General features: G+C 48.2%; 1 protein-coding gene and 1 pseudogene across 1 annotated transcript; both read right to left on the bottom strand.

Annotated features, from left to right (window-relative positions):
- Positions 1-234: 234 nt before the first annotated feature.
- Brd9 (bromodomain containing 9) lies at positions 235-27,268 on the bottom strand. Its single transcript, XM_090332159.1, has 17 exons — positions 27,192-27,268; positions 26,261-26,475; positions 25,954-26,086; positions 24,150-24,210; positions 22,462-22,606; positions 18,462-18,572; positions 17,713-17,888; positions 15,561-15,693; positions 13,627-13,702; positions 12,001-12,096; positions 9,848-9,980; positions 7,596-7,707; positions 4,818-4,856; positions 3,888-3,990; positions 1,757-1,924; positions 791-894; positions 235-692 (listed from the first exon to the last, which is right to left on the bottom strand). Exons 1-16 carry the CDS (start codon positions 27,241-27,243, stop codon positions 794-796), a joined length of 1,854 nt encoding a protein of 617 aa, XP_090188285.1. The 5' UTR covers positions 27,244-27,268; the 3' UTR covers positions 235-692; positions 791-793.
- On the bottom strand, positions 19,556-22,100 carry LOC150064725 (UDP-N-acetylglucosamine transporter pseudogene; annotated as a pseudogene).
- Positions 27,269-27,285: the final 17 nt, after the last annotated feature.

The following is a 27,285-nucleotide window of genomic DNA, read 5'->3' as shown; positions in this document are numbered from 1 at the left end:
TAGCTGTAGCCACTTTTCAAGTGTTAGATGCTTAGCTTTCCGTATCAGTATACTCAGCCAGCAACACAGCTCAGCAAAGGTTGTTGTCATGTTTCCAGCTACACCCTTCACCCCCCCAGGACTGAGCCTTCATCTTCATCTGGTCCCTGAAAACTTCTCTATTTCCCCGTCAGGGAATGGGGTACTCACTCAGCAATGCAGCGAGCCAGGGAACAACCATACTACATCCATTTTAGAAATCTCTTTATTAGGATCTGTGTTTACAGTATTCTGCAAATACAAGCAGGCACCAGTAAACACATCCAGTTACAAAACACTTCACTGCTCTGAGTACTTTACAGTACCACAGAGTCTGGCTCACAGTTTCCCAGCAGAACGCCACCGTCCTCAGGGTCACCAGAAGCAGAGACTGCCTCGCTCAGCCTGCCTGAGGGTCCCCACGGGCTCCTGTGCTGATCCTCTGTAATCCGCCGAGAAACACGCTATGCAGAGATGCACAGGCCTCTCACCTGTGCTCCACACCAGCATGGAAGTGTCCACCCACACTGGCACTCAGCACAGTCCACATGGCTGTGCCATCAGCTGCAGACCCTCTTCGTGGCTTTTGCTGCTTGGAACTCACAGGACTACATGGAGCTGTTGTCCCTCTATGGCTGATGTGACTGCAGACAAGCCACCAACTCCTTAGGCCACTGCCAAAGGCCAGAAAGGAAAGACAAAAGTCTGTCTCAGGACAAAAACTACATGCAAATAAAACTTACAAAGCAAGAAATTCCCTGGATCTACCTACAGGTTAGTTCCTGGATGAGCCTGCAGGTTCTGGAGACTGGAGGAATTCGTACGGGTCATGGGTGACATCTGGCTGTTCCCCAACACTCAGGCGCGAAGGGCTTCCTGCAGACAGAGCTGTGGTGTGCCTCCTGGACGTGAGCGACCTCACGTTCTCAACCGACCCAGTGCGACCCTGAAGCTGCATCAGGCAAAACCCTGCTGACCTCCGATCCAAGGTGAATGGGACCAGAAATGTAAGTCCTTTTGGCTCTGGCCAAAACTGTGCAATTCTTCTTTGGACAATGTCAAGATATCTTTTTTCGGGGGAGGGTCGGGGGGGGCAGTCAGGGCCTGGGCACTGTCCCTGAGCTTCTTTTATTCAAGGCTAGCGCTCTTACCACTTGAGTCACACCACCACTTCTGACTTTTTCTGTGCATGTGGTACTGAGGAATCGAACCCAAGTCTTTGTGCATGCTAGGCAAACACTCTACCACTAGGCCATGCTCAAGGCCCAAAGGTCAGGATTTATTTTGCCTACAGAATGTGGTTCAGTTTTCACGCTGAAGGGAGGCCAAGCATTGTAGCTGGGTGTGGCTGGGTGGTAACTGTGCCTCACTCACACTACCAAGAGCAGCAACAGAAAGATAGAATGGAAGCACTGGATGTGTTCAAGGGCCTTCAAGGAGCCATGGAGCCAACATCTGCAGCTACCTACGGCCATGATCTATCCCTTGAACACAGCTTGACTGCCCCCAAGAACACTAAAGAATACCACACTGGCTGACACACAATCTGGACAAAAATCTGGAATGGCAGAAAGCCCTGTGGGGACAGATACTCTGAAGTTTAACTTGGCTCCTTGCCGTGGACTGGCTCCAACCTGGGATCCTGGGGCTACTCAAAGGCCTGGAGCACCAAGCTGCTGGCTTACAAGCTCCTACCACAGGACCACATGCCGTACCTTGGGCTCCACTGGCAGCATACCTGGGGGGTGCTGATCTCTTTCAGAGGTATTGGACAGGGAGCTGAGGTTGGACGACGGCCGGGAACCTCCACGCTCTGCCTGTGCCTCGTGCAGGTCCTGTAGCAGCCTTGCTGTCTCATCCAAGTTCAAGTGACCGTCGTCATGTTCTAGCTCCTTCTTTACTTTTCCTGCAAATGGGGTCGACAGGATGCTGGTGAGCTCAGCCAGCCCCAGGTCTTACTGTTGGCCTGTCGCTGGACATACAGAATAGTCACTGTGAGTGTTTACAACAGAGGACAGCAAGCTAGGGATGCAAACTCCTAGGGATCAAGACTCAAGCGAAGTGCCCCCTGAATCTCAGCCTCTTGATATGTACTAGGCTGAGCTCTGTACACAATGAAGGACCAGGTGGCCCTGGCCTCCTGCCACAAACAAGGAGAGAGCTGCAGAGCATGCAATAGGGGCCACAGGACAGGCCCTCCGCCTGGCCCAGAGCTGAGATGGAGAACCCTTCCATCTCAGGAAGGCCTGTCCTGAGCCTGGGGGAAGGCACCCGCAAGGCGTGTGATGACAAACCCTCACCAACCCAGGCTGATGACAGACCACTGAGTGGTGAGGATAGGTCCATGTGGCCACGTCAGCAGCCCATGGGGTCTTATGCACACAGAACTAGTGTCCTAGAACACGAGCAGGCTGGGGGCAGTAAATTATAGGTGAATTATTTCCATATTTGATCAAAGCTTTGTGGATGTGGGGCTAAGAATTAATCAAGCTAAAGAAAAGCTGGAGGCTGTGGCTCACGCCTATAATCCTAGCTACTCAGGAGTCTGAGATCTGAGGATCACGGTTCAAAGCCAGCCTGGGCCCTAAAGACTACAAGACTTTTATCTTCAGTTACCCACTAGAAAACCAGAAGTGGCGCTGGGGCACAAAGGATAGGGCAAAGCAGCTTTGCTCTGAAGAGCTCAGTGACAATACCCAGGCCCTGGGGTAGGGCGGTGGCCTTGAGCTGAAGAGCTCAGGGACAGTGCTCAGGCCCAGAGTCCAAGCCTAACAACTGAAAAAAAGAAAAGAAATCCCAAGAATATTACAAACTTCCAAAAAAATCCCATGAGCATCGAGAGAAACGAGTGTGCAGCCTGGTCACTGTCTCAGGAGGCTGCTGGCCCTGGCCTAGGTCTGAGGGGTTCCATAACCATGGATCTAACCACCCAACCCTGCATCTGCATTGGGGCTGGCCTGTGTCACTCCACTGGACTCACTCCGTGCACCTACTCCTTCTTCTGATTCTGTCTCTTGCTGTAACAGATCAAGCCATAAGAATGACACCCAGGTGGGCCACAAGGGAGAACAACAAGGGTCTTCCTAGACAGCCTGAGATCGAGCTGCCTGGAGTCCCATCTCCGCTGGGGCTGCCTGGGGCCAGCAACCTCGGCCTGAGCCCGACAATCTGACAAGAAAGCTCTGAAGAAAATGTGGGGCCAAATGTGGTGGTATATAGTTTTCATCCCACCTACATGGGAGGCAAGGGAGGCAACAAAAATCTAAAAAAAAATGAGCTAGGTATGGTTGCTCAGACCTATAATCCTAGCCACATGGGAGACACAGGGGAAGATGATGGTCTAAGGCCAGCCCCAGGCAAAAATATAAGCCCCCACCTGAGAAAGAACTACCAAAAAGGGCTTTGAACATGGCTCAAATGGTGGAGTACCTGAGACTCCGAAGTCAAACTTCAGTACCTCCCCCCACCAAAAGAAAAAACCCCAAACCAAAACAAAACAAACCACACACATACCATGAATTTTTATTTCCTACTGTCACACACCACACTTCTTTCCTTGGTGGTGCTATGGACGGAACCACTAATGACCCCAACACAGCATTTCTGACACCAGACTGAGCCCAAATCTTCAGTGCACAGCTGGGCATCTCTAATTCAACACAACTGGCACTGCTTCCCCCTGAGACAGTGTCATTTCACAGGCTGAGAGTTTGTTTGAGATGGCTTCCCTTCAATCCCCAAATAGTCACACATCAATTTTCCTATGTTTCGCGTGCCAGGACAGCTCCAAGAACTCAGGGAAAGCAAACACTTGGTTCTTTCTGCAGCCCAGGCATCGGCCCCATGAGCCAGTGCCCAGCACGACTCACCCAGAGAGCTGAGCATGGAGATGTCCAGAGAGACATCAGAGTAGGACTTCCCAGACATGAAGTCGAGAACAGAGCCACTGCCATTGCCCAGTGCATCGCCAACCTGCAGGAGACAAGGCAAGCGCTGAACAACAATGAAGGTAAGACACAAATGAAGCAGGACACAGTTAATGCTAGCTGCAGAAATGATATATAACATACTAAATTTGAACTCATCCCTTGTCCTTGAAACTGCACTCTGCAAAACCCAGGATTTGAACTCATGAACGGATACACAAATTCACACTAAAAATCAACTCAGACCAGTGCTGCCCTTGGTAACTCTGCTGTCCATTGAGGCAAACCATCCTCTGCTAATTTGGTAGAAGATTCACAAGGCATTCTGGGACTGTGGAAGGAAGCATGACATAGGCAGAGACATAGCCTCTAATGGGCCATGACCTTTTCAGGAGTGATAGGGGCCTATTTCAAAACCAAGGCTTTCTCTTCCAGCAAGGACTATTCTGAGAGTAAGCCTGTATTTCTCCAGGGCTCCGGGCTGCTTCTTGCTGCCCAGCTTTTGCCCTCAATCTGTACTCAGGTCTCGGAAAGTTCCCAAGGGCCCAAACCCAGTCCCACCAGATCACCCAAGGTTCATGGGTCAGTACTGGTCAGTGGAGACACTGCAGCGTTGCCCACCATGCCAGAATATACTTGCTATGGGCCTTCAGTAGCCCAAGGATGTGATTGGCCCAAGGATGGCCTAATAGGGCCACTGCTCTAAAACCCCTGGCACTGGGCTTGGAACAATGTGCTGCAGCTTAGAGCTCCCTTCAGGCCACGAAAGCAGAGGCAGTCCCTCAGTGGACTGACATGAGGTCATCCTGCCACCCCTGGAAGGGCTGAGGGCCAGCCTCTGAACAAACCTCAGGTCGTGCTGGAGACACCCACCTTCACATCATCCACAGGCCTCACTGGAACATTTCTCCTCTGCAAAGGAACAGGGTAAGAAAGCAGTTTTTTCAACACAGTCCCGTATTTCAGGGTATTTCTTCATGCGCTGACCACATACACAACAGCCTCAACACACTTCGCTATGTGCAGAGACGGACTGGGGATCTCATATGACAACTCCAGCTGGCAGGGAGGCAGGAGAAGCATTTCGTGTGCTAGCTAGATGCCCAGAGACTGCTCCAAGGAAGATGTGCAGGAGTGAGGGTGTGGGCAAGAGGGCACGCAAGGCTACACTTGCAGTTGAAAATGTCTTAGACCAAGAAGGGCAGCTGAAGAAAAACACAGGTCTATCAATTTAGCTTGGACACAACATGCTGGGTCCATCTTGACAGAGATGCAACTCCATCCCTGCTGAGGCAGGCAGGCATCATTTTCTATAGCACAACTGTCCAAAGTGTTCTAGTTTTGCACACATTCTTTAAAAGGGTCATTTAGTATATACTTCCATGATTTTAATTTAAAAAAGTACTTGAGATGCAACTATGTTGTGATTTTCACCAACTCTTGTTAAAAATGTGGCTATCATTTTAATGTTTCCACACAGAAAAGGCTACTAATATTACATGCTTTAATGCTGACTGAGTATTATTTAATGCTGCTATACACGTGAAATTGTTCAATCCTAGTGCAATGTGATTGGTCCCCTAGAACTCAAGGGTTAGCTAACATTGCAGTGTCATTTCAGGACCACAGCTAGCAACTTCCTTCCCGTCTCAGTGACAAAGCATAGAAACGGCATGTGCCAGGGTGGCTTCCCACCTGTCAAGAATCTTCATCAGGAAGATGGCAACCACAACATGAACTAAGCTCATACTAGTGGGAGCGGCTCTGGAGAGCTGCTGTGGGGTCTCCACACTCATCCGTGCATGATTAGAGCAGGCTGAGGCGAGGAGAACCCTGGGAGCCAAACTTCTCTCTAAACCCATGCAGACAGAGCAGAAGCTTTATAGAAAAGCTGGGCTTCTCCTCAGCGTTAAGATTAAATGAGCTCAGCAGTGAGGGCCATCCTTGACGCTACCTACACCTGGAAGTTTACCTTTTTTATCAAAATGAACAGTGATATAACTACAGAGCAAACAGCTGGGTGCTGGTGGCTCACGCCTGTAACCCAAGCTACTCAGGAGGCTGAGATCTGAGGACTGCGGTTTGAAGTCAGGCCAGACAGGAATGTCCATGAGACTCTTATCCAACTAATCACAGAAAAAGCCAAAGTGTAAAGTAGCTCACGTGTACAACGCTAGCCTTAAGTAAAAGGAATCTAAGGAGAGTGCTGCAGGACCAGCAATGTAATCTTTTGCCCAATCTAAATATACAATAAGCACATACCTAATTTGAAATGTTCTGGCAGCCACACATTAAAATTACATTTGTATGTGTATGTTTGGGTATGAAATGTGTCCCAGTACTGGGGCTTAAACTTGGTCCTTATGCTCTCAGCTTTCCACTTCACAATCGGCATTCTACCATTTGAGCCACACCTCCCGTTTCAGCTTTTTGCTGATTAGAGAGTAGAGGCTCTCAGATTTGTCTGTCTGGGCTGGCTTTTTACGAAGATTCTCAGATCTCAGCCTTCTGAGTGGTAGGATTATAGGTATATGCACCTGATCCTAGTCTAAAATTGTCTTAATTTGCAATTATTTGTAACAAATTTGACCCAATACAGTGTGAATTTTATTTAATCTCCAAGTTCTTAAGTTTCATCTTTTACTTTACAGACTGTTACTTCAGTGTATATTATATATTTTAGTCATATTTACTCCCTAATTACCCATATTGAAAACACTTTAATTCTAACATATAACTCATATAAAATATATGTTTCCTATTTTGTATTTGTCTTGAGAATTCTAAATTTCCATTTCACACTTATGTCGCATCTAAATTCAGGCTACCCACACCCACATTTCTAAGTAGCCACACTGGGTGGTGGCTGTCTCCTAGACCATCAAGGCTGCATTCCCCATGAAATAAATCCAGAACTTCTGAACACAAAACAGATTAGCAGCAATGAGCTGTCAACAGAGGCAGGTACATAATGTCAGAGATGCTAGAGTCACTGAATAAAGCCTTCAGTGTTACATGTGCTCAAGTATTTTCAGAAAAACATGAACACAATATGAGAGAATAGAAGATCTAAAAAAAGTTCCAAATGGAATTCTAGAGATGAAAGACTAGTATTTTTAAATGAAAATGTCCCGGGCTGGAATTAACAGGGTTTAAATAAGGCAAGAAAATGGTTCTGATGAATTTGAACTTGAAGCTACAGCAATATAAATTATCCACAAAGATGCAAGACAAACAATGAAAGAGAGAAGAGCACTTCTAACATCTGAAATGACATCCTGTATCCAGCACCAAAACCCTAGTGTGCAAATGCCGGGACCACAACAAACGCACACTCTTGTTGCCCTCACAATGTGCAAGGCTAAGAGAGCTTGTCTGCAAAACAGTGTGGTGAGAAATAGCAAAAGCAATTCCTGCAGATGAAGTCAAATGATGGCAGATGGAAGGAATTTGGACTTAAGACTGCTGATGAACACGTGGCAAGCTCTTTGGAAGACAACGGGCAGCTATAATTTGGCAGAGAAAAGCCAATTACCTAAGCACAACCTGTTCTGGGAGTCCAGCAGACTGGATGAACTGTTCGCACAGGAATCAACACCAAAAGTGGGGCCCAGAGCCTGTGCACAAGGATGCATGGTATACACAACCCACCTGCTTTAGTTGGAAAAGCATCCTTGAGTGGTCTCCACCTGTGATCTGGTCAAGGAGGTCATCCACCATTTTCTTGCTGTAGCTTCCAGCATCCTTCACAAATTCTTGCAGGCTAGAAGAGGACCATGTGAGAGAATGGGTTGAAAAGCACCATCTCTCCAATTTTCAGGTTTTGTTGCCTTCCAGTGACTGAGATCCTGACTTCAGAACCTCCCTCAGACAATCCTCTGGGACTGATCTCCAGGGAAGCAGTCTTTCTTCTTTCTTTCTTTTCGTTTTTGTTTTTTTTTAAGGCAGGGATGGTATACACTCACAAATACCCCATCCGTAAGAGTGTCCATGCTATCTTAACTTCTGTAAAAGATAGACGTTCAAATATACCAGCTTGAATTTAAAAGCACTGCAGCCTGGAAGGGTGCAGTGGTGAGTAGGGAAGAGGGAAGGACATGAAATTTTGTGCACTGTTTTAGTACCACCTTGGTTTTCAAATCCTATGACTACATTAGCTTCAGAACAATGAAGTAAAGTCTAATGTAGGCAGGGAACAAGCATCCACAATGCCAAGACAAAAGCACTAAGCAAGGTCTCCCATGGGCTCCCATACACACTAGAACATCACAGAGGAACAGGGAGGGATGAGGTGGACCAGGAAATCTTCCCTGGGAATACTATAACCAGGGGAGGACAAAGGCCTAAGTGAAGTGCTCACCAGCCAGCCTGGGACCACAGAGTGGACACCACCGAGTGGACACCAGAGTGGACCATCCACAGCTGCCTTCGCTGGCTGTGATCTTCTAGGTCTTCTGGGAGTACTCACGGGGGAAGAGCAGTGCTATGTAGATGGCCTGGGGACAGCTTTCCCCTGGGGCCCTGGAGGGGCTGAACTGAGCACGAAGGCTCCTGGGCCGGTCTGGGCTCTGAGTGCTGGTCCCCGGCCCACATTTCTCACTCACCCTTCTCCTGAACCTCTCTCCTCTCTTCTACCACTTTCTTGTTCACACACACCAAAAACCCCCAACACATCTGATATTCACTTATGTGATATTCACTTAATTGACCCATTTGATAAATCTTGTTCTCAATCTTTGAAAATGAAGTTAAACTCTACATCTTTTTACTTCATACATCTTTGAAAATGAATTTATACTTCAGCCATAAAAATTACTAGAGTTATACAAGGATGACCCTCAGAAAACAAAAAGAACAAACAAAAATAGTTCTATGGAAATATACCATTATATTTGTGCTTAACTTTATTAAATTTTAGTCTCTGTTACAGGATGAACTCTTCACCATCCTACACAGTCCATCAGCTACACTCTTGACCTCAGGATGGGCGTGCACTTGAGGTAAGTCTTTCAGTCCCAGAATGACTCCTGGTCTGCCTGCTGTCCTCACAGCAGAAGAGGTCGGGCACGCTGGCCCTGATCTACAGACATGCAGCTTCCCGCTTTCCAGGAAGGGCTGCTGGTTAAAGCTTCACTATGGATTCCACAGTGGCTCCAGCTGATGAGCACAGCCACTGAAAAAGTTTTTTGTTGTGAAATAAAACTAGTAAGCATACACATGGGGCTAAACATGTAAAAGCACACATTCGCTCTCTTATTGGGGACTGAACTTATGTCTTGTGCTCTTGCTTGGCCTTTTCAACTCAACGATGGCACATTTCCACTTAGGCCACCTACACTTCAGGATTTTGGCTGGTTAACTGGAGGTAAAAATCTCATAGTTTTTCTTTTCTGCCCCGCCACCCCCCCACCCCAAATCTGGCTTCAAATCTCAGATCTCAATATCCTGAGAAACCAGCACCTGTTGGGTGCTGTTTTGAGAGCACTGTTAGGCAAGCACTCTACTGCTGAGTCCTGCCCTCCGTCTTCTTTTCACAATGGTTATTTTTTATTCACTTTTGTCCAGGATTGCACCAGGACCACAGCTCCTCCACTTCCCTCCTCAATTGCCAGCTTATTCTGTTGAAATAATACCTTGCAAACTTTCTGCCCAAGTTGGCCTCAAACTACAATCTTCCTGATCTATCACTGCCTCCTTAGTAACTAAACATACACACTCTTTAGTACACTGTGGCCTGGATCACAGTCTTCTCCACATTATCCTGAATTAGCTTGCAGCCAACCAGAATGGACTGCTGGAAATAATGTGGACATTTCTACTACACTCCTGCCACACCGCAGGAGGAAATGGCTCACACCACACACCAAACAAGGGCTCTTAGACACAGCCAGCACCCGCCTTACCTCAGTGCACACTGCACTCCTGTCTCGTCTCCATAGGCCGAGTATAGCAACTCCATCTCATCTGATTTCAAATCACCAAACACAGAGTTGTTCTGCATAGAAAGCGCAGTGCTGGCACTGGAGAGGAAGGTAACTGTGAGAGGAGAGAACCAAGAGGACGTCAGATCCAGACAATCAAGTTGTGTTTCCTTTAGGTGGTTCTTTGGTCCTCTGTTCCTACCCTATGGAGTCAGTCCCATTGCAGCCCCCGCTCCTCTCCTTCGCTGTGGAGTCCACTGCAGCCCCTGCTCCTCTCCTTCTCTCTGGAGTCCACTGCAGCCCCTGTTCCTCTCCTTCCCTCTGGAGTCCCACTGCAGTCCCTGGCCCCCCATAGAGTTCATTCACCTCTGTGGACCATGGCTGCAAAGTAAGGGCTGCTCAGTCATGCTGTAAGGGACGTGCCTGTTTGGATTAACAGGGTGAGTTCACAGGATCCTGTGGCAGAAACCATGAGGAACTGAGCTACACAGGCAGGGACACAACTTTTAAGTCAGGCAGAGAAAATCATCAGGTTCAGTGGCTACAGGCAGAGGCCGGGCAGAGAATGAGATAGATTTTTCCACCTCTACAGGAATGCAATTATGGGCTGTGAAATATGGGCCAGGTGTGCTCTGCATTCTGAAGCCGGATCCTTGACCTCTTTCCGTGACAATAAACATGTTCCCTTGGGACAGAATGGCTTCCATATAGAACCATTAGAGGATGAAGACAAAGACTCGAAAGCAAAGTGAAAAGTTATCAACTGCAGTGAAGGAAGACTCGGAAAGGAAATATATGGTGAATTGTGCATTGTGGATGGCTTCATTTAAAAGGAAGTCAAAAACAGAGAATTTTAACAAAGCTGCAGAAAAATACATTCCAAAGCGGTGATATCCATGGGCAAAGTTTGGAGGGAACACCTGCTATCCACTGCAAGGAAGATGGCGTTTATGATCAAGTTTGGAGGGAACACCCAGCCATCCAGTGCAAGGAAAATGGTTTGTGGTAAAGGTGAAACAAGGATGAAAAGCAGAAGCACGATCCATGAAGTGGCCAGTGCAGACTCCAAGCTGACCCTCTAAGGGCACAGTGAAGGCCAGAGCCACATGAAGGAATAGAGAAAATAGGAATATATCCTGACCTCCAGAAAGGAGGCTTCTGAAAAAGAGGCTTCAATAAAAAACATAAGAAAAGCTCCAAAAGATGCAAATCAGTGTGCTTGCCAGGTTTATGAAACACATACCTCAGAAAAGGTTACTGAAGGGGCCAAGAGTGTGGCCTAGAGGTAGAGTGCTTGCCTAACACGCATGAAGACCTGGGTTCAATTCCTCGGTACCACATACATAGAAAAAGCCAGAAATGGTGCTGTGGCTCAAGTGGTAGAGCTCTAGCCTTGAGAAAGTCCAAGGACAGTGCTCAGGTTTGAGTTCAAGCCCCAGGATTGGCAATAAATAAATAAATGCACAGTTTCTAAAATTTTATATAGAAACCCGTTGAGACTCAAGAGCAGACATGGCTATTTGACCCAAAAAGTAAGGAACAGCTCATGTAGGGATATCAGTGTGCTATCCAGTCTTAAAATACACACACACGCAAGTACAGAAATGCAAACATGAATACACCAAACTAAGCACAAGCAAGATTTACAATGTAGATGCACACACACAAAAAAAACCCTACACATCAGCCAGGCGTCTGTGGCTCACGCCTGTCATCCCAGCTACTCAGGAGGTTGATACCTGAGGATCGTGGTTCAAAGCCAGCATAGACACAAAAAAAAGTCCATGAGACTCTATCTCCAATTAACCACCAGAGAACTAGAATTGGCACTGTGGCTCAAGTGGCAGAGCACTAGCTTTGAGCTAAAGAGCTCAGGGACAGCGCCTAGGCCCAGCGTTCAAGCCCCACAACTGACCAAAAAAAAAGCCCTACATACGAAAGCAAGCCTTACAGATTCCCACGAGGCAAGGCAGCGCCTGCCAGGAGAGGCTCAGCAGCTCAGTTCTTTCCAGGTGTGACTTTACCTATCACTTTTAATTGGTCTTAGTTTTAAAATCTAAATCTAGATTACAGGAATGTGAGAAAAATCACCACTCCATTATCAGCACAGAGTCCCCCCCTGGTTACACACTTACCTTTGTTTCTTCTTTCATCTTTGAAGCCCAGCGTGGTAAACCCTGGGAGCAGCTTGCTGGAGAGGGAGCTCAGGTCCACAGGGTGCGTCTCCTCCTCTGTGGGAAGATGTACGGTAGTGTGAGCAGGAAGGACCTGCTATCACAGCACAGAGGACGAGGGAAGACGTGAACTTGATAAAAATAAGTTTGTGGAAGCAGTTCTCAACACTGATTACATTTCAGTTCCATCTCACAATTACCCCAAAGACAACACAGTGAAAAAAATCCATCAAATTCATGGCTGTGGGCCATCATACCAGCAATACTTTCAATGTTTGCAAATTGCTCACTGAGCACCTTCAAGAAATCTCCCTCTCCATGCTGCAGTAACAAAACAGTGGCCCCGCCACTCTCCCAGCTGAGGACCCATCAACGGCGCTAGACTACCCTGCACAGACGGCTCAAGGATAAGAACAGTTCCTCATTTCTGACAGGAACATCAAACTCCTAGGTATTGATCACCTTATCGCATCTCCCTGTTTACTACCGCTGACAAAGACGCAATTTATGAGTGGCACACACTGAGAAAACAAAATGCTCCTGCTTATCTGTCCCCACGTGTGCCCACACTAGGAGGGGATGTCCTCACGTGTGCTCACACTAGGAGATGTCCTCACGTGTGCCCACACTAGGAGGGGATGTCCTCACGTGTGCTCACACTAGGAGGGGATGCCCCAACGTGTGCTCACACTAGGAGGGGATGTCCCCACGTGTGCCCCCACTAGGAGGGGCTGTCCCCACGTGTGCTTACACTAGGAGGGGATGTCCTCACGTGTGCTCACACTAGGAGGGGATGTCCCCACGTGTGCCCACACTAGGAGGGGATGTCCCCACGTGTGCCCCCACTAGGAGGGGATGTCCCCACGTGTGCCCACACTAGGAGGGGATGTCCCCACGTGTGCCCACACTAGGAGGGGATGTCCCCACGTGTGCCCACACTAGGAGGGGATGTCCCCACGTGTGCCCACACTAGGAGGGGATGTCCCCACGTGTGCCCACACTAGGAGGGGATGTCCCCACGTGTGCTCACACTAGGAGGGGATGTCCTCACGTGTGCTCACACTAGGAGGGGATGTCCCCACGTGTGCTCACACTAGGAGGGGATGTCCCCACGTGTGCCCCCACTAGGAGGGGATGTCCCCACGTGTGCTTACACTAGGAGGGGATGTCCCCACGTGTGCTCACACTAGGAGGGGATGTCCTCACGTGTGCTCACACTAGGAGGGGATGTCCCCACGTGTGCTCACACTAGGAGGGGATGTCCCCACGTGTGCCCACACTAGGAGGGGATGTCCCCACGTGTGCCCACACTAGGAGGGGATGTCCCCACGTGTGCCCACACTAGGAGGGGATGTCCTCACGTGTGCTCACACTAGGAGGGGATGTCCCCACGTGTGCCCACACTAGGAGGGGATGTCCTCACGTGTGCTCACACTAGGAGGGGATGTCCTCACGTGTGCCCACACTAGGAGGGATGTCCTCACGTGGTATATGGATACATGGACACAAAACACATGCCCTCTGTCACATACACAGAGCTCTCAGGACTGTGTGGCGACAGACAGACAGGTGTTGCCAGGCACCCACCGTCAGCATCCAGCTCCGCTGCATTCACCACACTGTAGAGCAGGCTCCCATCTGCCAGTTTCTTCAGGTAGCCCATCTGCAAGCAAGCAACACCTGAATGTTGTTCTGCAATGGAGGCTGTGGCCTTCTGCTGAGCACAAACGATGTACTAACCAAAGAGAAGGGTTCAGCCTGAGTAAACCCCAAGGCTACAATGCCACTGGTTCCTCCACTAGAAACAGAGGAGGTTCCCTCATGTGTCCTTTGAGACCAGGGACTGACCTGTTTTCAACTGAAAACACCTACGTATATGCTATCAAAAATGTCTAAGGCTCTTGGTGACCCTTTGAAAGAGGGTGCTTTTCAAGCAAAAACTGTGATTCAGTTGTAATTAAAAGTTCATAAGTTTGGACAAGATGAGAAGGAACAACTACTGCACCAGCATCTGGTGGTCTACAGGCTCCATCTAGCACACACAGGAATTAGCTCTAGTGAAAACTCACCTTGTTCTGTCTAAAGCTGTCAGAAGGCCAGCAGGAGAGGCACTAACGTGCTGACATGTGCTGTGTGTTGGAGTAGGGGAAACAGCTACACAGGGGACAGATCACTGCCTGAGCACGAGAGGAAGAGGCTCATGTGAGAACAGAAGCCGTGAGGCAAAGCCCAACAGGTTGGGCAGGGTGCAGGAAAGTGGGGAGGGGCAATCTGGCACAAGAGACGAGTAGAGTGGACCTCTGGCATTGGATGAGCAATGGAGAGCAGGGCTGGGAGAAAGTAGCATTTTCAGTGAATGCAAACGTGAATGTAGATGAAGCCATAGAAGCACAAATATATGTGCACACCCGTGTGTACTTCCTGGTAACATGAGAGTGGATAAAGGTTTCTGACCAGAAGCTGCATGAATACTTGGTGGCACACACACGTATACTCTTGGCTCCACCTGAGAGTACTTCAGACCCACTCAGAGGGTATGTCAGTTTCTAAATAAGGTTCTTCATGAAAGGAGCCACAGTGCTATAGAAAAAGAGCTGAGTCCAGGGCTAGAGCCCAGCAGGTGCAGAATCACACTGTCCAGAACTGTTGTGTGGACCACACAGGTGACTTAGTCCTCTAGTAGACATACTCACAAGAGAAAGGAAGCCAGGCACAGTGGCTCACAGCTACTAAGGAGGTGGTGAGCAAGAGAATCAAGGTTCAAGACCTCATCTCAATTAATGTGCAAGAGGTAGTGATATACTCCTGTCATCCCAGCTATGTATGAGGCACACAAAGGAAGGGGAGGGAGGGATAGGGAGGAAGATGTGAGGTCAGCCCAGCAAAAACACTAGATGAAAATCTACCTGGAAAAAATAAACTAGCAAAAGGGATAAGGACGTGGCTAAAGAGACAGATCACCGCCAGCCTAGTAAGCAATAGAACCTGAGTTCAAATCCCTACCAAAAAGAAAATAATAAGAGAAAAAAGAGGAAGAAGAGAAGGAGGAGGAAGAGGAGGAGGAGGAGGAAGAAGAGGAGTAGGAGTGGGAAGAAGAAGAGGAGGAGGAGGAGGAGGAAGAGAAAGAGGAGGAAGTGGAGGAGGAGGAGGAGGAAGAAGAGGAAGAGGAGGAGGAAGACAAAGAGAAGGAGAAGGAGAGGGGGAGAAGGGGGAGGAGGGGGAGGAAGGAGGAGGATGTGGCAATGGCAGTGGTGGTAGCAAAATGAGCCTTCAATTTGGTAGCTATTTCTGTGGTGCTAGAACCCAGGGCACCTCACTAATGCTAGGCAAGCAACTCTAGCATTCAGCCCCACCCTCACTTACTTTAGTTATTTGTATCAAGCAAAGCAGAGCAGCTATGGACTATTCTGGCACAGGGTGGCACCAGGTGGTATTCACGATGACTAGCTGTGCCTAGCTGTAGAGGCACACTGGTGTTTGGGGCCAGGGCTCTTCCCGCCTGGAAAGAACCATGTGCATACCTTGCTGCCAGGGAAGGACCGGCTGATCCTGTCCCGAGCCTCGTCAGCTGCGTGCTCCACAAGGGCCAGCACGTGCTCCTCCGCAGTGCTGTCTGTCAAGCTGCAGGCATTCCCTTCAGGCTCGAACATGCAGCTGCAAACAGGGATACCAAACGTCACCCCAAGCGTGATCCTGCCCCCCACGAGTCAGAGCCTAACCTAGCCTCTCCTGAGATGCCCCTCACAGAGGCCAGCTGGGCAATGAGGAGTACCCTGCTTCTTAAGAATGCCCTTTCAATTTTAACCACATCAAAGTAAGAAGCTGTCATCAGAAAAAAGTATAAGCCAAGTAGACCTTCTGTGCTTTGCAGAACAGCAAAGGAAATACAGAAGGAAACTCCATGGCTGACAGATATTAGAGGCATTAGGGAACAGACTGAGGGCTGCAGTTGTGGGCCTAATGGAGAACAATCCTTTGCACTGCCCAGGAGAAGAGGCACAAAGGACTGGCTAGATCAGCGAGGGGCCTGAACTCCCCTGGGGGAGTTCCAATCCAAACAGGCGAGAAGTTGGCACCACCCCCTCCCTGGGCATAGGTCTACAGGCGAGAGGATGCTACAGCAGGAGCAGAGGGAGGATGGGGGGAGGATGTTGTGCTCCACCATAGTGCCTGCAAGCCAGCACAGGAACAAGCCATGGTGAGCGGCTGCCTCCCCCAGGCAGGGCACGCCACCAGCAAGACCCTTGGCTAACTACTGCTTGTGATACTGGGGGCCACTGTTATCTGGATAATTGGGAAAAAAAAAAAAAAAGAAACAAAACAAAACACTGCAACTCTTGGCTACTATAAATAAAAACTCTCAGACCCACAAACCAGGTAGACCACTGTGTGTCCAGGCAAGACTCAATCCTTCAGAAAGACCACAGAAAGTACAGGGGCATTTGTGGAACTGCATCAACTTCACGTGACCCCAGGCCATGAGGGTCTTGTTCATTACTAAAGTGATGTGTGCTGAATAAACAGAGTCCTCTCCCACCTTCTCCATGGCACCCCCGTCATTCCTTCCGTGATATTCCATGAGCCTACAAACACAGCTTAAAACAAGAGTCAGAGCAGCCACACACACCTGGAAACTTGGAAAAGTGGTCAGTCTATAACTGACCAGGGTTTCATCAAAGATCCTTCAAATCAACTACTGAAACCCCGTTCAATTCATAGATGCTAATGACAACAAAAAGTTAAATACAATAAATGATTTAAGAAAAAAATAGGTAATGGTAGCTCATACCTGTAATTCTAGCTACTCAGGAGGCTGAGATCTGAGGATCAGGGTTCAAACTCGGCCTCTACAGAAAAGCCCATGACATTCCTATTTCCAATTAGCCAGCAAAAAGCTAGACATGGCGGTATGTGGTATGCTCAAGTAGTAGAGCATCAATCTTGAGCATAAAAGCCAAGTAAGAACACAAGCCTCTGAATTCAAGTTCAGTACCAGCATTCGCAAACAACAACAACAACAAATCCTCAGCTACTGAAGGGATATCACCTCTATCTCAATAACTGGCCTCCGCGAGACAAAGGAGCAGACTGGAAGCCCCTGAGTGTTGCATGTAAACAGGAGCAGGGGCTTCTGAAAGACCCCATCAGTTGTCATCTGAGGAACGGGGAGCTGCTACAAGTGTCCACACATTCCTAACGCTGACTTCTGGGCTGCCCTTCCCTCTGGGGCTGAAAAAGCCAACTTAGGTATTGTGTCTCCTGAGTGCTATTGACAAATGGCCACAAAACTTCCTTTGCCCTGGACAGGGAAGAGCTGTGCTGTGCACTGAGGGAGGGGCTAACAAACATTAGCAAACAGCACTTATACACAGCAAAGACCAGTTAAGAGCCAGAGGGTTGTCTTGATGCTCTTGCACCCCAGTCCATCATTGCACAGCTTGTAGGGACCCTGAAAGGACAGCATGAAAGCAGGTGGGAGGAACTATCCTGCAGTGTCTGGGGTCTCTAGTGGTGCGGACATTGCCTATGCAATCCTCACCTCAAAGTGGGCGAGAAGGGACAGCCACTTCCCTCTCACACTGCAGGTGTGGAAAGGCCTTCAGGCTCCTCTCTGCAGCGTGAGCCAGCCTCCTCTGCCCTTCAGTCCTCCTGGTGACTGCCATGGAGCCTTACCTGATGACTTCTCTACTCGGCTTTTTGGATTTCTTGGCAGTCTCTACTTGCACTGGGACAACCTCGGGGACAGTCTCTTCAACTGCTGTGTCTTCACTGCCCAAGAGAGCGGCCTGCTGAGAGAAATCCATGTCCTGCATAAACGACATGCTGCGCTTCAAAGCTAACAGCCGCTCCTAGAATCAGAAAGGACAGAGCAGCAGGACTTTACCTCTCCCTCACAGCCATAGCACCGTGACGATGGATGGCATGAGATGGCCACAGCCTCACCTGGCCTAACCACTACCAGGCCCTGCAGCAGGAGTGGCCGAGGACACTCAGCTCACAGAGGAGTAGCCCAGAGCTGGTGGAGGGGTGTGATGGGGGCAGCGGAGCCCTGCAAGGGGCCTTCGTCAGCAGGAGACACATGTAGCCTGGCTCATAGGATCAATCTGGAAAGCCAAGGAGGAAGGATGTGCCACCAAAGCTCAGGGAGGCCACCACACAAAGAGTACACATAAAGCCACTGGCTGGCATCCAGCAAGACTGACCCAGATCACGACCATCCACCAACCCTAGAGGAGACATCCAGCTACACTGCACCCAGCAGCGGGAGGAGTGGTGCCTGGAAGAGAAGGCGGCCTAGAGCAGGGGTCAACACCAGGGTCAGCGTGGCAGATGAATGGAGCATGTCGTCCAGTGAGCCTGAGAGTAACAGATAGTTACAACAGCGCTTTGGCTCTCTGGCTCACTGTCAGTGATTCCCTTACTTTGCTCATCATCTTAAAGCCCGCATGCAGGATCTTCTTGGCTAACTTGTAGTACACAGTGTCTGGTCTATTGTAGGTCATTGCATTATCACACATCAGTTTGAAATCTGCCTGAGAAAGAGAGAGAGAGAAAGAATCCGTCAGGACTTGAAGACACACACACGCAACAACAGGGCACTCAGTTCCTGTCAAAATGGGCCAAAAGGGAAGGGCTGACGGTTTAGTGGAAAACAATTAAACTTGCTACTTTGAGCTAAAGTAATTTTTTTTTTTGGGGGGGGGGTGGTCATGGGGCTTGAACCTGGCCTGGGCGCTGTCTCTGAGCTCTTTGGCTCTACCCTGGAGCCAAGCCCCACTTCCTGTTTTCTAGAGGTTCACTGGAGATAAGAGTCCTTTTGTGCTGAGCATGGTTTGAACCTGATCCTCCGATCTCAGCCTCCTGAGTAGTTATTAGAAGAAATGGATACATTTTGAGCTTCCTTCTCCCCCTTAGCTTCACCCTCTCTCTGGCAATAACTAAAATAAATATCTATCGCAACATGCCTGGTTCTTTTTTTTTTTTTTCAAATTTACATATGAATTTTATTCTCTGACAAATGCAATCCAACATTTATCAAATTTTTATACTACTGAACAAATAATATTTATCAATCCTTTGTATAAATTAAATCAAATACGTGAAAATGTTTTTCAAATCCTATTTCTATTTCAGTTTTATAGGTAAGTATAATTTCCAAATTCTAAATAGTCTATGAGATTTGGTATATCTGTACAGAAGAACAATAAAAAATTTTAGTAAGTGTAAGTAGAACTAATTTACAAAAATCACTATGTGACATTTGTGTGCTCTGGCAAAGAGTGCACAGAATGCCTGCAGCAATCAGAAAGGTAAACTCTTTAAACTGACCTTTCATGTTTCCTCCCCATCCTTGTTCTAATTCTAACCCTTAAAAGACATTCAAGTTTGAATTTATCTATGTAATGTTTTGTTACATGTACAGTACATCCTTATGCCTGTGGATTTTCAAACCATTTGAACAAGATGACCAGACTCAGCATGATGACATCTTCATACAATCTGTAGAAGTCCTTTGTGTAATATTAATGTTGAGATTCCTAGCGCACCACCGTTAAAAACCAGTTAGACAGTATACACCTACGCTTTAGTGGGATTTCCTGCAGGTTTGGGATCATAACCACGTAAGAAGGTAGCTGTTATCACAAGGATGGCTCCAAGGAAAAAGACACTGGTTGGCACAACATCTTGTAGCCAAAAATAGGATATCAGTGTTGATAATACTATGGATAAAGAAGCTGCAAATCCTTTTAAGATATTATCCGCATACTTAATCACCGCAGCTATTGCAAGGCCTCCAAGTGCCTGAAGAACAACAACTATCCATGTCAGCTGGTTATATCCCTGAAAAAAATCCATTCTTTGATACCAATTCTCCATCATAAACATACACACCCATTAATCCAAATATGCTCCCAAAGAAACCAAGCTGAATGTTTCTTATCCACATAGACTGTTTTGTTTCTTTTAAGATTTTCTCAAAATAAACTCCAGCAAAGCCACTTGAAAAACAAGCTGTGAGAACTGCCATGAGGCCTACAAATTGAGAGCCAGCTGAAAGTTCCTTAGAGTCAAGCTCTGGAGAATCTGAAGGCCACTGAACAAAAAATAAAAACTGAAGCTTAATTGCTAAGTGCAAATCAAGAGCCTACTCTTAAACCTTGGAAGAAAAATGTATTCAATATCATCTTACTGAATTGCAGAGCAGGGTTTTTGAAAGAAAAACACACGAGAATCATTTGCTTTTCTATTTCAGTTGTTAATTTCAAAAAGTACTTTCTGAACACTTAAGTCATCATTTATAGACGTATCACTTTAAGACAAGACTTCGAAGTTTGTATTTTTAAAGACCACCACTACAAATACAGGTAGATGAAAGGATTAGAGTCTTGCCTTTCCTCTGCTGCCTCAGCCAGAGCATGCAGGAGATACACTAAACCAAGCATGAAAAAGAGAAACTATTGGGAAGGGAAGCCCAGACATTGCCAGGTAAACAGTCCATCAGAACATGAAGGCCCTGGGCACTGGTGACTCATGTCTGTAAACCTAGCTACAAAGGAGACTAAGATCTGAGAAGAGAGGTTCAAAGCCAGCCCAGAAAGACAAATCTGATACATGTTTGAATCAACCAGCAAAAAGCTGGACATGGGGATGCTGGTAGAGCCACCAGCCTTGGGGACGGGGGAAAAAACAGAACAAGAGCCCAAGGCCCTGAGTTCAAGACCTAGGAGAAAGGAAGAGAGGAAGAGAGAGAGACAGAGAGAGGAAGAAGAAGAGGAGGAGGAGGAGGAGGAAGAGGAGAAGGAGGAGGGGGAGTCATGCCTGGTTCTTTTAAGGATAAGCATGTAGTGGTCTCTTTTTCACAGAAGAGAAACTGAAAATAGTTTATAAATGGTGTCTTTGTGAATTAGAAGAGTCTCCCTCAAATAAAGACAGGTTTATTGAGGAATTTACGGCAAAAGTAAACTAGTTAGAAAGTAAATGCTGTTCCCAGGCCCCTGCTCCCTCCATGAGCCGTGGGACTGACGTCAGCCCTGCTGTTGAGAGTACGCAGTGCGTGTCCGCCAGCACCAGGCCAGCACTCGGGCAGGGCCAGGCCTAGGACATGTCCTGCTCCAGCTGTGCACGTGGTGGTGTGATGCTGTTTACCTCACAGCTCCAGTGTGTGGAAAAGACCCACAGCTTGGACCAGAGAGGACTGGGGTATGGATTAGAACACTAAATTATGCCTTACCAAGTCCCTCCTAAAAAGTGATATTTTGTGATTTTTGAGTCAGTGAACAAGAATAGAAAAGTTAAGCTTTACCAGTCACACAATCTAGATAAAGCAGCCTGAGGCTAACCAGTGTTAGCATTACTTCAGCTTCTCCCTTGTTCTTAACTCATACAGCCAGAACCAAAAAGCAGAGAGCGAAATACTCGAGGAAGACAACCAAGAGTCAACTAAACATGAGGAGAATGATGGACATCCAGGAAACATCACTGCCTGAAAGAACTGTCTATGCCAGCACAGACCCCTCAAAAAAGGAAAAATAAACTGGGCACCAGGGGCTCGTGTCTATAATCCTACCTACTCAGGAGGGTGAGATCTGAGGATCAAAGTTTAAAGCCAGCCCAGGCTGATAAAGCCAAGAGACTCTTCATTGACCTGCAAAAAGCTGGAACTGAAGGTGTGACTTAAGCGGTACAACACCAGCTTTTAGCTGAAAAAGCCACATAAGATTGCAAAAGGCCCTGAATCCAAGCTCCAAAAGAAAAAGGGGTGGAGAGCATAGCCTAGTGGTAGAGTGCAAGAAACCCTGGGTTTGATTACTCGGTACCATATACTCAGAAAAAGCCAAAAGTGGCACTGTGGCTCAAGTGGCAGAGCGCTGGCCTGAGTAAAAAGTATCCAAGGACAGTGCTCAGGCCCTGAGTTCAGGTCCCAGGACTGGCAAAAAGGAAAAAGGAAAAAAACACATTTGTACATTTATAATAGCACAAAGCATACCGTGTAGCTTCCAGATTACAAAATACTATCATAAATAGGGACAACCAACCCATTTCACAGTTTTGTGAATCATTGACCAAACACAAAATCATCTTCTGGGCCAGGAGTTTGGTCTAGCAGTAGAGTGCCTGCCTAGCATGCACAAAGACCTGGGTTTGATTCCTCAGTACCACATACATTAAAAAAGCCAGAAATGGTGCTGCAGCTCAAGTGGTAGAGCTCCAGCCTTGAGAAAGTCAAGGACAGTACTCAGGCCCTGAGCAATAATTGGCCCCAGGACTGGCCAAAGGAAAAAAAATCATCTTCCAAGAATGCTTGCAACTGAAAATAACCCCAAGTGACCCATTTACCAGGCTCACACAGGTACATGCACAAGCACACACATACACACACATATTTGCAACAATTATTTCAGAAAAATACAATAGAGTTACCTTAAATTCTGTTACTGACTTGTATTCATTAGCTGCAATCTTGTCTTTCATTGTGCCAAAGTCCATTGGGTGTTTTATTATCATTGAATACCCAGGAGCAATCGCATCGGTGACAGGAAAGGCAAAAAACCCATGAGGATCTTTTCTGAAAGCAAAAAACATCTTTGAAGTAGAAAGTTTCTAAAATCTAGATTTCTTTTCTTTTCTTTTTTTTTTTGCCAGCTCTGGAGCTTGAACTCAGGGCCTGAGCACTGTCCTTGGGCTTTCTTTAAGGCTAGTGCTCTGCCACTTGAGCCATAGCACCACTTCCAGCTTTTCTGTGTATGTAGTACTAAGGAACTGAACCCCAGTCTTTGTGCACGCTAGGCAAGCACTCTACCACTAGGCCACACTCCCAACCTAAAATCTAGATTTCTAAGTGATAGAAAACTCTTTACAGTCAAAATGTGATATAACTAACCAACTCTGAAGTTTGCTTTTTTTTTTTGGTGGTAGTACTTGGGTCCGAACTCAGAGCCTTGCACTTGCTAGGTGGGCACTCTACCACTTGAGTCATGCCCCCATTCCTTTCTCTCAGTTTTCTATCTAGAGTCTTGTCTCTTTGCCCCAGTAGAGGACAATGCGACTCTTCTATCTTCACCCTCCAGCTGTAGCTCGGGTTAGAAGTTCCCGCACCATACCCAGTTATTGTGATAGGATCTCATTAACTTTTTGCCCGGGCTGGCCTTGAACCTGATTTTTCTTATCTCTACCTCCCAAGTAGCTAAGGTTAAAGGCATAACCTACTATGCACAGCTCTAAATAAGCTCCTTTAAAATAAAAAAGGTGGTACTAGAGCCTCATACTTATAATCTTCAGCTACACAGAAGGCTGACATACGAGGACAACAGTTCAAAGCCAGAACAAGCAGAAAAGTTTGTAAGACTTTTTTCTCCAATTGACTGATAAAAAGTGGTAGAGTACCACCTTGAGTGAAAAAGCTAAGGGTCTAGGCCTTGAATTCAAGCCCCAGTAATCTCCATCTCCCCTCTCCCTTGGAACCGCAAAAGTAAAAAAATAAGACAAGCATAGTAGCATACACTTGTATCTCAGGTACTTAAGAGACAGGAAGGTCTTGGTTTGAGGCCAGCCCAAGTTAGAGTCTACCTCAAAAATGGAAAAAGAAAAGAATTGGGAATGTAGCTCCAGGTTTTAGCACACTTACCTAGCAAGCCTGAGGCCCTGGATTCAATCCTCAGTATCACCCACACACCCACACACACACACACGCACACACGTGCTCCACAAAAATGCAATTTTTATGCATTTTAAATTTGTGATAGAAATTTTGAATACACTAAAAATTATGCTAAAACCAGTGCCCAAGCTCCATCCCTGACACGCAGATCCAAACTCTCTAATGCTATCCCATCATCCTATGTGAACACACTCAGAGCAGACACTTCTGCACTCTGGCACTTCATGGAGCTCTGACTCTCATCTGCAATGTGACCCCTTGTAGAGGGGCTGGGAATGTCTACAGAGGAGGATGTGTGTGTCCTAAGTTGGGGGACACTTGGGGTTCAGACTTATGGAGGAGGTGGATGTGTGTAGAGGCAAAGGACACAGGGTTTGGACACCTGGAGAAGGTATACACACAAGTGGAACTTGAGGTTCAGACTTCAGGAGGAAGATGGGGCCTGAGTTACCTCTGGAGTTGGCGCAGGAAGTGCTGCAGGAGCTGCTGCATGGGTGTGCTCTCATTCTCAGCTGCCAGTGAAAAAGAAAAGCCAAGAACATAATGTCAAATGGAAGGACGGCTTCCTTTCCTCTGAAACTTACAATGGCATCTGTTTGGACTTTAAAGCTCAAGTAGCAATTGTCTTTGGCTCCTAGAAACTCAGAATATCTGAAGACCCCAGAAGTTGGCCCCATGAGGCCATGACTCACCAAGCTGCTTTCAGCCCCCAACATGTTTTAGACAAGATAGGGGCAAATGAAGGTAAGGCATAGCTTATCCTGGATTTCTTGGTTATTTTTCCACCAGCCTCCTAAACCTCTGGTCCTCCTATGCAAACCAGGGACAAACAAACATACCCAACCCAGGAAGGACTTGCAGGGCTGTTTGTTGACTGCATCTCTGACCCACAGCTGGCCAAGAGGGCCTTCCTGATTGATCACCCAAAATTAACACCTGAGGTCACTAGGGCTGTGCTGGGTGTACAGAACACAATATGTAGATAAGGCATAAGGCCAACCAAGATAAGATGAGCAAGGATGCGACTTTTTTTTTTTTTTGCCAGTCCTGGGCTTGAGCTCAAGGTCTGAGCATTATCTGTCCTTGGACTGTCTCAAGACTAGAGCTCTACCACTTGAACCTCAGTACCCCTTCCAGCTATATTCTATGTATGTGGTGCCGAGGAATCGAATCCGGGTCTTCGTGCATGCTAGGCAAGCACTCTACTGCTAGGCCAAATTCCCAGCCCAATGATTCGATCCCGCAGGCCCCTGTTCACAGTCCGCCATGACATAACCAGCAACATGCCCAGCAACTACTATTGCTCCCCACAGCAGTGAGCTCTACCTGGTAGGAAGCTACCCTGCAGCGGTGAGCTACACCAGGCAAGGCATAACCCCATCTCACAAGGACCATAACATTCAGCAAGACCATTAGCTGATCCTTGTAAATGGGAGGTGGTTTTCATCAAGGGAAGAATCCTGAAAAGAAAAGTGGCTATAGAGACTAAAAGGGGATGGGAATTCTGAAACTCTCTATCATGTGGTTCCTGATGGTCTGAATAACTAATTCCAGCACTCATTTCTCCTTGTCCTCTTTCCTGAAGTTCAAATTACAATACTTAGTTACCTCAGTTTCCCTATTATCTGCAAATCACAGGATGCTGCATGTCATAAGGAGACACACTTACCCAAGTGCAAACCCCAGGAATAAAAATCCTATGCAGAAACCAGGAACAGCAAATCCAAAAGGCAAAAGTTCGGGCTGAAATGCCATTCCTGGCAGACACTGCCCAGGATGAAAATATAAGTGGGTGGGTCACTTTAGGTGAGTCCAAGCCTCCCAAGTGAACCTGGAAGTCCCTTCTTCCCAAGAGAACTATCTGTGTTTCCACCAGTGAACTTGTTTCTAATTGGTTACTACAAAGACCTCAGGGTGTTCTATTTGGAACAGGCACATAACCCCAAATTTCTAGACCAAAAATCGGCAAACTAAAGCTAGGAAAATAATTTAAATGATGTAGGCCTTGTATCAATAGTATCTCTACCACGTGTTGTTTTGTTTCTTTTCATCATCTTGAAGAGCATCTAATCCACTGTTTGTGAATTAAATTCTTTGTAACTAGGTAACCCCAGCTTTAAGTGAGACAGAAACCTCAAGTCTAGGGGACACTAGCACAGGGCCTGAGAAAGTGTCAGTCCTCAAAGACTAGGCTGTAGTGCCACCACAGGTCAGACAATGCACTGACGGGGGATATTTAAGGGGCAGGGTCTTGCCTGGCTGTGTCCGGCATGCTCGCACTGGCCGATCTGGGGGTGGCTCCACTTCCACCTTTTTCCCTGGGTCAAAGGCATCCGCCTCTCCCTCTGAGTCACAGTGTTCCTTCTCGCGCTTCCGCCTCTTCTCTTCCTGTGAGGATCAGAGGCCAAAAGGTGATGGGCTCACATAGTTCAGTGCTGCCGGAGCTGCATACTTCTGTGTTGTTCAAAGGTAACGGGCCAGCTAAGGTGGGATGCCTGAAGATCCCAGACGGTACATCGAGCCCCAGCTTTCCTAAGGCTCAGTGGCCCCCGCATGCCTTACCTTCCGCTTCCTCCTTTCCTCATCATCAAGGTGCTTTTCCTTCTCAGACTTCTTCTTCTTCTTTTTCTTCTTTTCTCTGTGTCTTTCCCGCTCGTGGTCTGACCTGTCATCGTAGTAGCTGGAGTCGTGGCCAGACCCTGAGAGCTCAGTCACTTCACTTCCGCCCACCTTGAGCACCAGCTTCAGAGGCTTCTCCAGTGGTGTGTCTGCATAATCTACACAGAGATCCCAGGGTCAGCCTCAGCAAACACCCGAGGTGGACGGCTGGTCCCCCAGGGTGACCACGGGGAGAAGCCCAGACTCCGAGGGCAGGGCGGGAGGCAGAGCGCCTCTGAAGCCTGAAGAGATGGGTCCCCCCTACGGGAATACGCCCTCGTCAGCTCGGTACCTGGGATGCTGGGGGATTCTCCTCCCAGAAGTCTACCCCATGCCTCAACACCCCTCCTGGGGCTGGCTGTCTAGCTGGAAGTCCTCGGGGTCTTACAGCGGGCACGCGGGATCCAGGCAGGGCTTGGCCCGGTGAGCCGTCCTCTCCACCCGCCCCAGGACCTCTCCTGGAGCCTCAGCCTCAGTCTCCTCTCCCCGCCCCGCAGCTTGGCCCTGACATCCCCCGTCCCCTCCGCCCCCAGCCGGGCCCGGCGTCCCCTCTCCCCGGCGCCCTCTCTCCCCGTCCCCTCCACCCGGCGTCCCCTCTCCCCGTCCCCGGGGTCCCTCTCCCCGTCCCCGGCGTCCCCTCTCCCCGGCGTCCCCTCTCCCGTCCCCGGCGCCCCCTCTCCCCGTCCCCCCCTCTCCCCGGCGTCCCCTCTCCCGTCCCCGGCGTCCCCTCTCCCGTCCCCGGCGTCCCCTCTCCCCGGCGTCCCCTCTCCCGTCCCCGGCGTCCCCTCTCCCCGTCCCCGGCGTCCCCTCCCGTCGCCGGCCCCGGGCGAGGCACCTTCGTAGGACGAGCGCCACTCGGCCTTGTGCTTTTTGTGCTTCTTGCCCATGGCGGCGGCGGCGGCGGCGGCGGCGGCGGCGGCGGGGACTCG

This window comes from Megascapheus bottae, chromosome 4, assembly GCF_031878675.1.
Source record: "Megascapheus bottae isolate mThoBot1 chromosome 4, mThoBot2.hap1, whole genome shotgun sequence".
Taxonomy (NCBI): Eukaryota; Metazoa; Chordata; class Mammalia; order Rodentia; family Geomyidae; genus Megascapheus; species Megascapheus bottae.
Note: the sequence above shows the minus strand (reverse complement) of the source record. Positions and strands in the feature narration are given on the sequence as shown.